Source organism: Lipotes vexillifer, unplaced genomic scaffold (genome assembly GCF_000442215.2).
Source record: "Lipotes vexillifer unplaced genomic scaffold, Lipotes_vexillifer_v1.1 scaffold1191, whole genome shotgun sequence".
NCBI lineage: Eukaryota > Metazoa > Chordata > Mammalia > Artiodactyla > Lipotidae > Lipotes > Lipotes vexillifer.
The window spans coordinates 373,830-389,826 of NW_006799014.1; the positions used below are offsets into that span (position 1 = coordinate 373,830).

Consider the following 15,997-nt stretch of genomic DNA (forward strand, 5'->3'; position numbering starts at 1 on the left):
ATCTATCCTTTTATACTCTTCAGTTATTAAGACTATAAAGCCTTTATCATTTTACCAAATATTTCTCCAAGTTTTTATTCTAAGTTTTATTTTTTGACACACAGAAGTTTTAAGTTTTCATATTTTAATCTGTATGTTTCCTCTGTATCTTTTGTCACCTTTAATGCAGATTAAAATCCAATGGTTAAGTAGGTATTCTCTTATTTTTGCTCTAATTCAATGTTTTTAAAAATTTAATCTTTGATTTACCTGTGGTTTACTTTGATAAAATAGTGTGATATATTTAATTTGGTCTTTCCCCTAAATAGTTACTTTCCCCTAGCTCCTTTGTTTATTGATTTGTGATGGCTATTTTTATCATATATTTGATTCTTACTGAATCTGATTTTTGCTTTTACTTTTCTTTTTGCAGGTCCTCGTCCCTGTGACTTTGTAAGGAAATGGTAAGACTATAGATATAGTACCATTTTCCCAGACTTTACTAGCTGAATGGAGCACTCAATCTGGGGCATTTGAAGTGAAAGCCTGTCTTGGCGGTTTTGAGAAGATTCCTATGCTTTCCCTTTGTCATAAGGCCCTTTTCTCATGGTAATTCCTCTGGGAAAAAGGAAAGAAGAGAGATAAAGTGATTAAAATGAAGATTTAGGAGAACTCTTCTTATATTCGCTCAGTGCTTACTTGTTTGCTCAATGCTATATGTGTCACATAATAGGTCTGAACCTTTAAGGGACTTGGGATTCTGCACTGACAACCTCATGTCATAGATTTTGTGAAGCTCCAAGTTAATGTTTCCCAGTCTCTTCTTGCCTCTAATTCAAATTCAGTAGCTAATGAAATTTCAAGAAAGTGACCTCTATGAAAAAAAAAATGTGTGTGTACATACAGTGTATAAACTAGATGCCTCCTGAAAATAGATGCTTACTCTTGGTTTGGCTAAGATATACTTAGAAGAGGTAACAGAATAGAATCATTAAAGAGAAAATACCAAGGGTTCATATCAATGGCTCATATAGATGAGAAGTAAATAATATCAGATTTTATTTTTATCTACTCTTTTAATAAGTCAGTTAAAACCATTCATATTGTTATTGTTTAACATTTACATTTATTGTCATTAGTTAGACTTATTTTGCATTTTCTATTTACTATGCTTTCTAGTTGTTTTCTCCTCACCTCTTTTAGGTATTAAATACTGCTACCTTATTTTTTTTATTTATTTATTTTTTTCTTTTGAGGTAGGCAGGCCTCTCACTGTTGTGGCCTCTCCCGTGGCGGAGCACAGGCTCCGGACGCACAGGCTGAGCAGCCATGGCTCACGGGCCCAGCCGCTCCGCGGCATGTGGGATCTTCCTGGACCAGGGCACGAACCCGTGTCCCCTGCATCAGCAGACGGACTGTAAACCACTGCGCCTGCTACCTTACTTTTATGTAATACTTTGCTGTTTAAAAAGACTTTTTTTCTCACAGGAATCCTGAGAAGTCGATAAGGTGGATATAATCAACTAGATTTTACTGAGAGAAAATGAAATTAAGAGAAATTATGTCACTTTCCCAAGGTTGTATGATGGCTGAGTAGAAGATCTGGTAGAACTAACATTTACTAAGTATTACTGAATATCCACTTAAAATACCAAATTACTTCAAATAAAGGTATGCTGAATGAGCAGACTCTCCAATGACTAGATAGACAGTGAAATCGTTTACACCTGTTAAGTTTTTTTTTTTTTTTTGCGGTACGCGGGCCTCTCACTGTCGTGGCCTCTCCCATTGCGGAGCGCAGACTCCAGACGCGCAGGCTCAGCGGCCATGGGTCACGGGCCCAGCCACTCCGCGGCATGTGGGATCTTCCCGGGCCGGGGCATGAACCCGTGTCCCCTGCATCGGCAGGCGGACTCTCAACCACTGCGCCACCAGGGAAGCCCACCTGTTAAGTTTTTATACTTAAAAAAAGACTGTGAAGGGAGTGTTGTTGTTTTTTGTTTGTTTATTTTTTTGCGGTACACGGGCCTCTCACTGTTGTGGCCTCTCCCATTGAGGAGCACAGGCTCTGGACGCACAGGCTCAGCGGCCATGGCTCACGGGCCCAGCTGCTCCACGGCATGTGGGATCTTCCCGGAATGGGGCACGAACCCATGTCCCCTGCATCAGCAGGCGGACTCCCAACCACTGCGCCACCAAGGGAAGCCCAAGAGAGTGTTTTTAAAATGTCTTTGTTTTTACTGTTATACTACTTATTGCTTTTGTTTTATTGCTTAATTTGGTTTGATTCTGTGAGAAAATTGTCCTATCTCTATTTTCTATCCCTGTCCCAGTTCTCTCAAACAATCTTGTTAAACAAATGTGCTGTACCTGATTGTTATAAAAAGAAAATATTTTCTGAATATAAGCAAAATAGTCAAGTGTAAAAGAGCATTTTGACTGACAGAATTATTTGAGTTACCCAATCAATTCAGACCTGAAATCATTTCCATAATTGTTGCTATATAAACATATATTTATTGCTCTGCACCTAAGGTAAGGATTTCCAAAACTTTCTTAGCTGTTGTCAAACTATAGGAGACTAATTATCAATGAAGACATGGAATAGCAAGGGAATCCTTATTTAAAAAAAATTTGCCTTCAAGAGTTAAAATCCTTCGACCACATTTTCTTGTTTCTGCACAGGATCACGACTAGACATTGTGAGGTAATATAATACCTGAGAGAGAAGGGAAGCCTGCCTTAAGATGAAGAGATGTAGGTTGCAGATGTAGCTATGGTGACATAATACACAATAAGTGAATGAAAAGGAGAGATATTAGACCTCCACATAGGATTAGCAGATGTTAATGAGATAATTTCCAATTGAAGTAGCAATCCAATTTAAGTATCTATAGGAATAAACGAGGAAACTAACTGTCTTGTGTAAAATGATACATTAAAAGAATATTGTTTAGCTGATGAAGAAAAGGTAGGGAGGGAAATCTTGGCTTGGAGGTGATGATGGGAGCCAGAAGCTGACTTGCTTGCAAAGATTAATATAAAACTGTTCTGTCTGCACTAAGGCTTGCTGTTTTCCTCTACCTAGCCACCTCCCCTGCAAAGTTAGCTCAGGCTGTCTCAGCAGGGCTCAAACAGTACCTGCATGGCAAAACCATTCTTTTATTGAGTAAGGGTGTAGTTTTTTGGGTTTTTTTCCTTCTGGCAATGGACAGTGTCTTCATTGTTTCCTGACAGTAACATGTCTTAGGGAGTGCATTGTATCAGTTACATAGCAGATCTCAGACTTTCACCACGGAAAGAATCTTTTGGTTATCTCAATCCACCACCACGATTTCATGTTTGGAAATATTTTTTGTTGTTATTGTTCATTATATTTGTTAATTTTTTTTTAAATTAAGGACATGCAAAAGTACTAATCAGAGTCTTCTATCAGCGTGAAGTAATGTATGGAGATGATATAGTTCAGAAACAAATTTGGTGTTTTGGGGAAGCCTCAACAGCCTGTTAGTGGGTGGTGTCAGATTCCATTTGATTTTCTGAGATGTTCTAAAGGTTGCGGACTCCCATTTATTGTCTTCATAGATCTCCTAAGGTTTTGGGAACTTTAAGCTGGGAACCCTTGAGGTAAGCATCAGAGTAGTCCTGAGGGACAAAATGCAGATAGGTTAGTTGCAATTGGAAAGGGGGTAGAGTTAGAAGAGTCCAGACTATGACACTGGGGGAAAAGGGTGTAGAAGCGGTATACTGTTCTTACTGCCTTCAAACCTGTATTTTACCTGGCAAACTCTTTGAGTGATAACACAGTTTAAACAATCTTAAATGTATTACTTTATCTGGTTTACTGATGGTTCCATGATTTTCCCTTATAAGATGCTTAAACTCAGTTTATATTTTAAACAATTAAATACCAATTCAATTCAATTCAATTAGCATTTACTGAGTATTTACTATTATACATGCAAGGTATCATACTAGGTGCTGTGAATGAGAAAGGGAAAAGGAACTAACATTTATTGAGTACTCACTCCGTGGTTAGAATGTGCTAGGTATATAACCCTCCGAGATGGCTATAGTTATTTTTATTTACAAATGAGGCTAACTGCACTGGCCTCCTGTTTTTTTTCAGACATATAGGCATGCTTCTGCCCCAGGGCATTTGCACTTGCCATCACTGCTTCAATGGGATGATATTTTCTTTTTCTTTTCTTTTTTTTAAATTTATTTATTTTATTTATTCGCTTTTGGCCGCATTGGGTCTCCACCACTGCATGCAGGCTCCCCCTAGCTGCGGTGAGCGGGGGCTAGTCCCCGTTTCAGTGTGCAGGCTTGTCATTGCGGTGGCCTCTCCCGTTGCCGAGCACGGGCTCTCGGCGCGCGGGCCGTAGCAGTTGTGGCATGCAGGCTCCACAGCACAGGCTCAGCAGCTGTGATGCGGCACGTGGGATCTTCCCGGACCAGGGCTCGAACCCGTGACCCCTGCATTGGCAGGCGGACTCTCAACCACTGCGCCACCAGAGAAGCCCCGGGATGATATTTTCTTGAAAAGTTTATATACCTTATCCTTGTTCAAATATAAGCTGATCAGTGATGCCTTCTTTGACCACTCTATTTAAAATTGCAACCCCATTCCCCTCTACATACTCCTCATCCCCTTACTGACTTTATTTTTCTTTGTAGCTCTTATTGCCATCTTATATACTATGTATTTATTTTTTCATTATTGTCTTTCCGCCCTGACTTGAGGGTAAAAATTTTGTCTGTTTTGTTCCCCTATATACTCTCAGTCCTAGAACACTACTTGTTACCTAGTAAGTGCTCAATAAATATTTGTTGAACAAATGAATGAAAGCTGAGAGAATTAAGTAACTTGCTCTGGGATAAGAAAACAGCACTTCATTTAAAAATAAGAAAACACAGAATATCCATTGTTGGTACTGGAATAATAATCTCTTACATGAGAAGAATGGTTGGATCAAACGTTCCATGTTTCTAAGATTGAGTGCTGCCACCATCACACTGGCCTCAGGGGAAATGTTCCGTTGTTAATACTGTGGCTTGGGTGTGTGCCTAGAATCCTGACTTGCATTTCTCTGCTAGCACAGCTAAGGCAAGGCATTAAGGGGCAAATAAGTCATTACTAAAGGCTGAGGGACAACAAAATTGTTGAATTAAACAGAGAGTAACATGGAAATAGATAAACTGATTGAAAGATTTCCACTTGATCTTCAGGATGGATGGCCCAGCTTTGTGACTGTGCAACCTCGGGAGTTCCTGTTAATCCCTCCTTGCCTCCTCCCACTTTCTAAAAGGAGCTTCATGATGCATCAATCACCATTTAATTAGGAAGACTTCATGTAAGGGTTTGCCTGTGCTGTGTCAGGCCTGAATCCTACGTGACACCAGGCAGGGCCAGGGCTTATTTTAACATAAAGAGTTTAGAGCCTGTTAGAGAGCTCAGGCAAGTGTTAGGGAGAATGCTTTTCCTCTCACCTGCCTTTTTGTACATAGAAGCACTTTCCTTGAGTAATTCTGGCCTCTTTCCTTATCCCATAATTAGACCCCCCAGGGGGTAGAAGTGACATTTGTTTGATGGGATTGGGTGAGAGAACTGGTCACTTCTGGGTCCTCTCTCTTTGGGACCTGCTTATCTACACTGAATGATCTTTGTGATCTGCTTTCTGTCACACAGCAAACTTAGCCTCTGAAGGAGGAGGCTTGCAGCCTTGGGGGACAAGTTCAATACAGGGATGTCAGGGATCTACAGGACTCTCTTCAATATCATCTTATCAATAACAGAGAAAGTATTTTTTTTCTACTTGTCTGACTTCTGTGCCTATTTTTCAGTTAGTGACTAATTGTGGTAGGCAAAAAGGGTTGTTATTTATTGGGTCCTTCAAACTCCAAGCAAGTACATAAATAATTATTACATGAGCTATAGTAAAATAGGTGGTGTATTAGTCTGCATAGGATAGGCAATGCTGCAGTAACAAACAAGGTGCAAAACTCTCAATGACTAGATGCAATAAAAGTTTATTTATCATATTACAATCCAGTGTGAGTTAGCTGGCTGTGCTGTACAGAATATGTAGTTTCTAGGGTCACTGCAACAGGAAAAGAGAGAGGGAGGAGGAGGACACTAGTTCTCTCTCTTTTTTAAAAAATTCTTTATTGAAGTATAGTTGATTTACAATGTTGTGTTAGTTTCTGCTGTACAGCAAAGTGAATCACTTATACATATACAGATATCAACTCTTTTTTTTTAAGATTCTTTCCCCATATAGGTCATTACAGAGTATTGAGTAGAGTTCCCTGTGCTATACAGTAGGTTCTTATTAATTATCTCTTTTGTATATAGTAGTGTATATATGTCAGTCCCAATCTCCCAATTTATCCCTCCCCATCCCCCCTGCCAGGACACTAGTTCTTAAGTGCATTGCCCTGCAGTGATACCCAACACTTCTGCTGAGTGTAGACATAACTGGTCACATGGCTTCAAACAACTGCAAAGGAAGCTGGGAAATGTAAAGGATCACATGGATACTTGGGGAGCACAAACTGTGTCTGCTATAGGTGGATTCAGAATAGTCAGGGAAGGTCCAAGGGAGCAGAGTAGGGCAGAACAGGGGATGAGCAGTACCCAGAGTATATTTTGCCTGTTTCATAGTTTTCTCAAAGCCAGATATTCTGTCTGAAATTTATCTATACAGTCTCCTCAGAATCCAATGCCATCAAGCCATTTACAAAATTACTTAAATTACTTAATATGAAAATTGTGGGGTTTTGCAATTAAGTGTGCATTTTACCTGGGTTCTTCTGGAGACAATATGCTCTTGGTTATATTGTATATATATTATCTTTGTTTTATTATGTACTGTATTTTTAAAAAATTTTTTTATTTTGTGGTACGTGGGCCTCTCACTGCTGTGGCCTCTCCCGCTGTGGAGCACGGGTTCCGGACACGCAGGCCCAGCGGCCATGGCCCACGGGCCCAGCCGCCCCGCGGCATATGGGATCCTCCCGGAGCGGGGCACAAACCCGCGTTCCCTGCATAGGCAGGCAGACTCTCAACCACTGCACCACCAGGGAAGCCCTGTACTGTATTTTTAATGATTTTAGAAGTGAGTATTTGGGTCCACAACATTTTTGAATACTTTTCAATTTTTAGCACTCTTCAAATCACATAAAATAGAGCATGTGGAAAGGAGGGCCTCTGGAGTGTGGAGTTCCGGGCTTTGGAGAAGCTACTGGCCTCACTGGATGCTGGAACAACCTCCCGAAGGCACAGCTGAAGCAACAGCTCAGATATAATTCTTTTGAGAATGGTGCCTACATACTCTAGGACAAAGTATCTACTTTGAATCAAATAACTTGATGTGGTTCTGTGGCCCAATAAGAATACAGTGGTGACCAGGGCCTTCCATCAGGAAACTTGCTCAAGCCTCTTAGATAGCCTCATCCACCAGAGAGCAGACAGCAGAAGTAAGAATAACTAAAATCCTGCAGCCTGTGGAACAAAAACCACATTCACAGAGAGATAGACAAGATGAAAAGGCAGAGGGCAATGTACCAGATGAAGGAACAAGATAAAACCCCAGAAAAACAACTAAATGAAGATAGGCCACCTTCCAGAAAAAGAATTCAGTATAATGATAGTGAAGATGATCCAGGACCTCAGAAAAAGAATGGAGGCAAAGATCGAGAGGATGCAAGAAATGTTTAACAAAGATCTAGAAGAATTAAAGAACAAACAAACAGAGATGAACAATACAATAAGTGAAATGAAAAATACACTAGAAGGAATCAGTAGCAGCATAACTAAAGCAGAAGAATGGATAAGTGACCTGGAAGACAGAACAGTGGAATTCACTGCCGTGGAACAGAACAAAGAAAAAAGAATGAAAAGAAATGAGACCTAAGAGACCTCTGGGACAACATTAAACGTAACAACATTCACATGATAGGGGTCCCAGAAAGAGAAGCGAGAGAAAAAAGACCCAAGAAAATATCTGAAGAGAGTATAGTAGAAAACTTCCCTAACATGGGAAAGGAAATAGCCACCCAAGTCCAGGAAGCGCAGCGAGTCCCATACAGGATAAAGCCAAGGAGAAACATGCCAAGACACATAGTAATCAAAATGGCAAAAATTAAAGACAAATTATTGAAAGCAGCAAGGGAAAAATGACAACATACAAGGGAACTCCCATAAGGTTAACAACTGGTTTCTCAGCAGAAACTCTACAAGCCAGAAGGGAGCGGTATGACATATTTAAAGTGATGAAAGGGAGGACTCTACAACCAAGACTACTCTACCCAACAAGGATCTCATTCAAATTTGAGGGAAAAATCAAAAGCTTTACAGACAAGCAAAAGCTAAGAGAATTCAGCACCACCAAACCAGCTCTACAACAAATGCTAAAGGAACTTCTGTAAGTGGGAAACACAAGAGAAGAAAAGGACCTACAAAAACAAACGCAAAACAATTTAAAAAATGGTAACAGGAACATACATATCAATAATTACCTTAAATGTGAATGGATTAAATGCTCCAACCAAGAGACACAGGCTTGCTGAATGGATACAAAAACAAGACCCATATATATGCTGTCTACAAGAGACCCACTTCAGACCTAGCGACACATAGAGACTGAAAGTGAGGGGATGGAAAAAGATATTCCATGCAAATGGAAATCAAAAGAAAGCTGGAGTAGCAATACTCATATAAGATAAAATAGACTTTAAAATAAAGAATGTTACAAGAGACGAGGAAGGACACCACGTAATCATCAAGGGATCAACCCAAGAAGAAAATATAACAATTATAAATATATATGCACCCAACATAGGGCCACCTCAATACATAAGGCAACTGCTAACAGCTATAAAGAAGATATAGACAGTAACACAGTATAGTGGGGGACTTTAACACCTCACTTACACCAATGGACAGATCATCCAAACAGAAATACTAAGGAAACACAAGCTTTAAATGACACAATAGACCAGAGAGATTTAATTGATATTTATGGGGCATTCCATCCAAAAACAGCAGATTACACTTTCTTCTCAAGTGCACATGGAACATTCTCCAGGATAGATCACATCTTGGGTCACAAATCAAGCCTCAGTAATTTAAAGAAAATTGAAATCATATCAAGCATCTTTTCTGACCACAAGGCTATGAGATTAGAAATGAATTACAGGGGAAAAAACGTAAAAAACACAAACACGTGGAGGCTAAACAATATGTTATTAAATAACCAAGAGATCACTGAAGAAATCAAAGAGGAAGTAAAAAAATACCCAGAGACAAACGACAATGAAAACAGATGATCCAAAACCTGTGGGATGCAGCAAAAGCAGTAGTAAGAGGGAAGTTTATAGCTATAAAAGCCTACCTCAAGAAACAAGAAAAACCTCAAGTAAACAATGTAACCTTACACCTAAAGGAACTAGAGAAAGAACACACAAAACCCAAAGTTAGTAGAATGAAAGAAATCATAAAGATCAGAGCAGAAATAAGTGAAATAGAAACAAAACAATAGCAAAGATCAATAAAACTAAAAGCGGGTTCTTTGAGAAGATAAACAAAATTGATAAACCTTTAGCCAGACTGATCAAGAAAAAGGAGAGGACTCAAATCAATAAAATTAGAAATGAAAAAGGAGAAGTTACAACAGACACCGCAGAAATATAAAGCATCCTAAGAGACTACTACAAATAACTCTATGCCAATAAAATAGACAACCTGGAAGAAATGGACAAATTCTTAGGTGTAACCTTCCAAGGCTGAACCAGGAAGAAATAGAAAATATGAACAGACCAATCACAAGTAATGAAATGGAAACTGTGATTAGAAATCTTCCAACAAACAAAAGTGCAGGACCAGATGGCTTCACAGGTGAATTCTATCAAACATTTAGAGAAGAGCTAACACCCATCCTTCTCAAACTCTTCCAAAAAATTGCAGAGGAAGGAACACTCCCAAACTCATTCTATGAGGCCACCATCACCCTGATACCAAAACCAGACAAAGATACTACAAAAAAAGAAAATTACAGATCCGTATCACTCATGAATATAGATGCAAAAATTCTCAACAAAATACTAGCAAACAGAATCCAACAACACATGAAAAAGATTGTACACCATGATCAAGTGGGATTTATCCCAGGCATGCAAGGATTCTTCAATATACACAAATCAATCAATGTGATACACCATATTAACAAACTGAAGGAGAAAAACCATATGGTCATCTCAATAGATGCAGAAAAAGCTTTTGCCAAAAGTCAACACCCATTTATGATAAAAACTCTCCAGAAAGTGGGCATAGAGGGAACCTACCTCAACATAATAAAGGCCATATACGACAAACCCATAGCAAACATCATTCTCAATGGTGAAAAACTGAAAGCATTTCCTCTATGATCAAGAACAAGGCAAGGATGTCCACTCTCACCACTATTATTCAACATAGTTTTGGAAGTCCTAGCCACAGCAATCAGAAAAGAAAAAGAAATAAAAGGAATACAAATTGGAAAAGAAGAAGTAAAACTGTCACTCTTTGCAGATTTTATTATACTATACATAAAGAATCCTAAAGATGCCACCAGAAAACAACTAGAGCTAATCAATGAATTTGGTGAAGTTGCAGGGTACAAAATTAATGCACAGAAATCTCTTGCATTCCTATACACTAATGATGAAAAATCTGAAAGAGATAGGAAGGAAACACTCCCATTTACCACTGCAACAAAAAGAATAAAATACCTAGGAATAAACCTACCTAGGGAGACAAAAGACCTGTATGCAGAAAACTGTAAGACACTGCTGAAAGAAATTAAAGATGATACAACCAGATGGAGAAATATACCATGTTCTTGGATTGGAAGAATCAATATTGTGAAAATGTCTATACTACCCAAAGCAATCTACAGATTCACTGCAATCCCTATCAAATTACCAATGGCATTTTTTACAGAACTGGAACAAAAAAATCTTAAAATTTTTATGGAGACACAAAAGACCCCAAATAGTCAAAGCAGTCTTGAGGGAAAAAAATGGAGCTGGAGGAATCAGACTCCCTGAATTCAGACTATACTACAAAGCTACAGTAATCAAGACAATATGGTACTGGCACAAAAACAGAGATATAGATCAATGGAACAGGATAGAAAGCCCAGAGATAAACCCATGTACCTATGGTCAACTAATCTATGACAAAGGAGGCAAAGATATACAATGGAGAAAAGACAGTCTCTTCAGTAAGTGGTGCTGGGAAAACTGGACAGCTACATGTAGAAGGATGAAATTAGAACACTCCCAAACACCATACACAAAAGTAAACTCAAAATGGATTAGAGACCTAATTGTAAGATCGGACATTATAAAACTCTTAGAGGAAAACATAGGAAGAATACTCTTTCTTTTTTTTTTTTTTGCGGTACACGGGCCTCTCATTGTTGTGGCCTCTCCCGTTGTGGAGCACAGGCTCCAGACACAGGCTCAGCAGCCATGGCTCACGGGCCCAGCCACTCCACAGCATATGGTATCCTCTCAGACCGGGGCACGAACCCATGTCCTCTGCATCGGCAGGCAGACTCTTAACCACTGCACCACCAGGGAAGCCCAGGAAGAACACTCTTTGATGTAAATCATAGCAAGATCTTTTTTTGATCCACCTTCTAGAGTAATGGAAATAGAAATAAACAAATGGGCCTACTGAAACTTAAAAGCTTTTGCACAGCAAAGGAAACTACAACCAAGATGAAAAGACAACCCTCAGAATGGCAGAAAATATTTGCAAATGAATCAACAGACAAAGGATTAATCTCCAAAATATATAAACAGCTCATGCAGCTCAATATTTAAAAAAACGAACAACCCAATCCCAAAATGGGCAGAAGACCTAAATAGACATTTCTCCAAAGAAGACATACAGATGGCCAAGAAGCACCTGAAAAACTGTTCAACATCACTAATTTTAGAGAAATGCAAATCAAAACTACAATGAGGTATCACCTCACACAAGTTAGAATGGGCATCATCAGAAAATCTACAAACAACAAGTGCTAGAGAGGGTGTAGAGAAAAGGGAACCCTCTTGCACTGTTGGTGGGAATGTAAATTTATACAGCCACTATGGAGAACAATATGGAGGTTCCTTAAAAAACTAAAAATAGAATTACCATATGACCCAGCAATCCCACTACTGGGCATATACCCAGAGAAAATCATAATTCAAAGAGTCATGCCCCCCAATGTTCATTGCAGCACTATTTACAATAGCCAGGACATGGAAGCAACCTACATGCCCATCGACAGACGAATGGATAAAGAAGTTGTGGCACATATATACAATGGAATATTACTCAGCCATAAAAAGGAATGAAATTGGGTCATTTGTAGAGACGTGGATGAATCTAGAGAGTGTCATACAGAGTGAAGTAAGTCTGAAAGAGAAAAACAAATGTCGTATATTAACGCATATATGTGGAACCTAGAAAAATGGTACAGATGAACAGGTTTGCAGGGCAGAAATTGAGACACAGATGCAGAGAACAAACTTATGGACACCAAGGGAGGAAAGTGGCATTGATATTGGGATTGATATATATACACTAATATGTATAAAATGGATAACTAATAAGAGCCTGCTACATAAAATAAAGAAAATTTTTAAAAAATCACATTAAATAGGACATTGGTCTTTCTTTCTCCCCTCTAATGAGATTTGTTTGAGTAGGAGCCATCTAATGTAATCATATTTGTTAAACATTCTCTTTGAATTAATCCACTGGTATTTGTTAGTTCTTTTTCTAGGAAGAGAATTCAAGATCTTTCTAGGCCTAAGAAACAATGGGGAGCCCCAGATAGGTAAGGCAATATTATGTAGTCTTGTGTGTGATGATGTATTCCTTACATTAAGTAGGTAAGTATTATTCTTTCCTGTCCACTAACTGGATCCACTGAATCAATATTGTCACCTCATTTGAGTCAACACATTGAAGGCAAACCCTAGGTCAGTGATTCTCAAATTTGACTCCACACTGGAATCACCTGGAAAATTTTAAAACTGACTGATGCTTGAGTCCTGTTCCCAGAAATCCTGACTCATTTGGCCTAGGGTGCAGCATAGGCTTCAGGAGTGTTAAAATCTCCCCAGATGATTCCAATACGCAGACAGGTTTGAGAACCACTGTCCCAGGGCATTATTCCACACTCACATGAAACATTTGTGTCTGTCCTCCAAGTTCAACTTTGTTGCTTCTAACAGCTGGTCCTGCTATCGCTAAGCCTCTGCCTAGAGCATACCTGTTTTCTAGATTTCCAGCAGGCTGGACCCACTGTCTTTCCACTTTTGGTCACAGGACTCCCCCCTTTTCTTTTTTGGCTCCCAAGTGAAGCCTGACTTTTTTTTTTCTTTTTTCTGATCTCCTATTGCTTTTTTATTTTTTTAATTAATAGATTTTATTTTTTAAAGCAGTTTTAGATTTACAGAAAAACTCAACAGAAGTACAGAGAAGTACAGAGAAAGTTTCTATATCACCACCCACTAGTTTCCCCTGTTATTAACATTATTATCTTGCATTAATGTGATACACTTGTTACAATTAATGAATGAATATTGACACATTATTATTAACAAAAGTCTGTAGTTTACATTAGGGTTTACTTTTTGTGTTGTACAGTTCTATGGGTCTTGACAAATGCATAATGTCATATATTCATTACTACATTATTATACAGAATAGTTTCAGTGCCCTAAAAATTACTTGTGCTCCACTTGTAGATCCCTTCCCTCTCTCCCTCTTCTTCAGACTCCTGGTGACCACTGATCTTTTAACTACATCTATAGTTTTACATTTTCCAGAATGCCATATATTGTTGGAATTGTACAATGTGTAAATTTTGCAGACAGGCTTCTTTCACTTAGAAATATGCATTTAGGGTTCCTCCATGGCTTTCATTTCAGTAGCAATTACTTTTTAGCATTGAGTAATATTCTGTTGTCTGGATGTACCATAGTTTATCTGTTCACCTACTGAAGGACATGTTGGTTGGTTCTGATTTTTGGCAGTTTTGAATAAAGTTGCTATAAATATTCATATGCAGGTTTTGTGTAGATACAAGTTTTCACCTCATTTGGGTAAATACCTAGGAGTGCAATTACTGGATCATATGGTAAGAATATGATCTTAACTTTGTCAGAAACTATGAAACTGTCTTCCAGAGTGTCTGCACCATTCCCACCAGCAATGAATGAAAGTTCCTGTTGCTCCACAGTGTCATCAGTGGTTTATATTTTAGCCCTTCTAATAGGTGTGTAGTGGTATCTCATTATTTTAATTTGCAATTCCATAATGACAAGATGATGAGCGTATTACATATGCTTATTTGCCATCTGTATATTGTCTTTTGTAAAGTGTCTATTCAGATCTTTTGCCCACTGATCGGGTTGTTTTCTTATTGTTGAATTTTAAGAGTTCTTTGTATATTTTGAATACCAGTACTTTATCAGATGATATAGACTGAATGTTTATGTCCCCTTAAAATTTATATGTTGAAATCCCAACCCCCAGTGTGATGGTATTTGGAGGTGGGGCCTTTGGGAGTTGATTAGGTCTGACCACCTGGTACAGTGCTTTACCCAAACTGGGAGCACAGTGTAGGTAAGTGGCATGCCCGTTTTTTGCTGACCTGACTATAAATTACAGTGTTAATTACATGTTGGCAGAAATAGAACTATCTCTAATAGGTTCATTTTTGGTCAGCATCTTTTAAGACAGTAGATAAAACAGTCTTGTTCTTGTTTTAACTTCCACAAGTAGTTTATTCAGCTTTTGATATCTGGAAACTGTAAAATTTTGTAATAGAGATAGTTCTTGAAGTGAAGTAAAATTAGTAGAGAAGACATCAAGAGCCATTTCTAAGATGCCAATTAGCAGTGAATTTCTTACCATTATATTTTCCTGAGTTTTAACAGAAAACTGTTTTGGGGAAATCAAGATCCTATTCGCCCTGTTTCCCGGAATGCTTTGAAGGCTCAACTGACCAAAAGACTTGAGAACCTTGCCAAGCCTAAGGAAGTCTCCCACAGATATGTACCTAACAGGTTAGTATTTGTGTGTTGTCAGGAACACAAAATTTATTGAGGATTAGGGATTCTATATCTGTTTCCAATCTGATGCTACAGTAAAACTTTTCCAGAGCAACATCTAATATTTAGCTGTTGCAGACTTGTATTATATTTTATAGTGTCTTGGCTTATCACAATTTTGATTTTTTAATAAAATAAGGGTAGTATGCAAGGATATGTACCATATATAACACTGTTGTGGATGAACTTATTAGTGCATGAAACTGTGAATTTTGTATACCACCCATGGGCGTGGTTACCATAAGTTAATTAGGGCATCTAAAGGTAATAATGTTAAGACTTTTGACGCCCATTGCAAATTTGTTTTTGGTGCATGTTTGTTGAATGACTGAACTTTCTGCTGGTTGACTCTTTGAGGAAAGATGGTGAGGTGTAGGGAAAATGGGTACAGGCAGTGAGGGAGATTAAAGTAAAGAAAAACGTGAAGATGCTATTATTTATCTGAAGTTTGGTTTCCATGATAATTGAGGTAGCCATTTCTCTCCTCTTTCAATATACAACTTTAGTCAAAAGTCAGCAAACTTTTTCTGGAAGGGGCCAGATATAAAGTTGGCCATTAAATATCTGCAGCAACTACCCAACTCTGGGAAAGCAGCTATAGACATATGTAAACTGAGAATGCCTGTGTTCCAATAAAATTTTAGAATTTTTGCATCTGTGTTCATGAGGGATATTGGTCTGTAGTTTTCTTGTAATATCTGTCTTTTTTATAATGTCTTTGTTTATGGCAATGCTGTCCTCATAGAATCAGTCGGAAAATGTATAGAATTGGTATTTATTACTTCTTCTCTGTGGGCTCCAATTACACATTAGGCTGCTTGGATTTGTCCTACAGCTCATTGAATCTGTTCTCTTT

General features: G+C 38.4%; 1 protein-coding gene across 1 annotated transcript in view; it reads left to right on the forward strand.

The window, feature by feature from the left end:
* Positions 1–15,997, forward strand: part of SPMAP2L (sperm microtubule associated protein 2 like) — a 64,482-nt gene that overhangs the window by 15,896 nt on the left and 32,589 nt on the right. Inside the window, exons 2-4 of the mRNA XM_007471279.1 lie at positions 395–443; positions 12,792–12,857; positions 14,968–15,096. Coding sequence (XP_007471341.1) covers positions 395–443; positions 12,792–12,857; positions 14,968–15,096 — 244 coding nt within the window. The remainder of the gene's footprint in view (positions 1–394; positions 444–12,791; positions 12,858–14,967; positions 15,097–15,997) is intronic.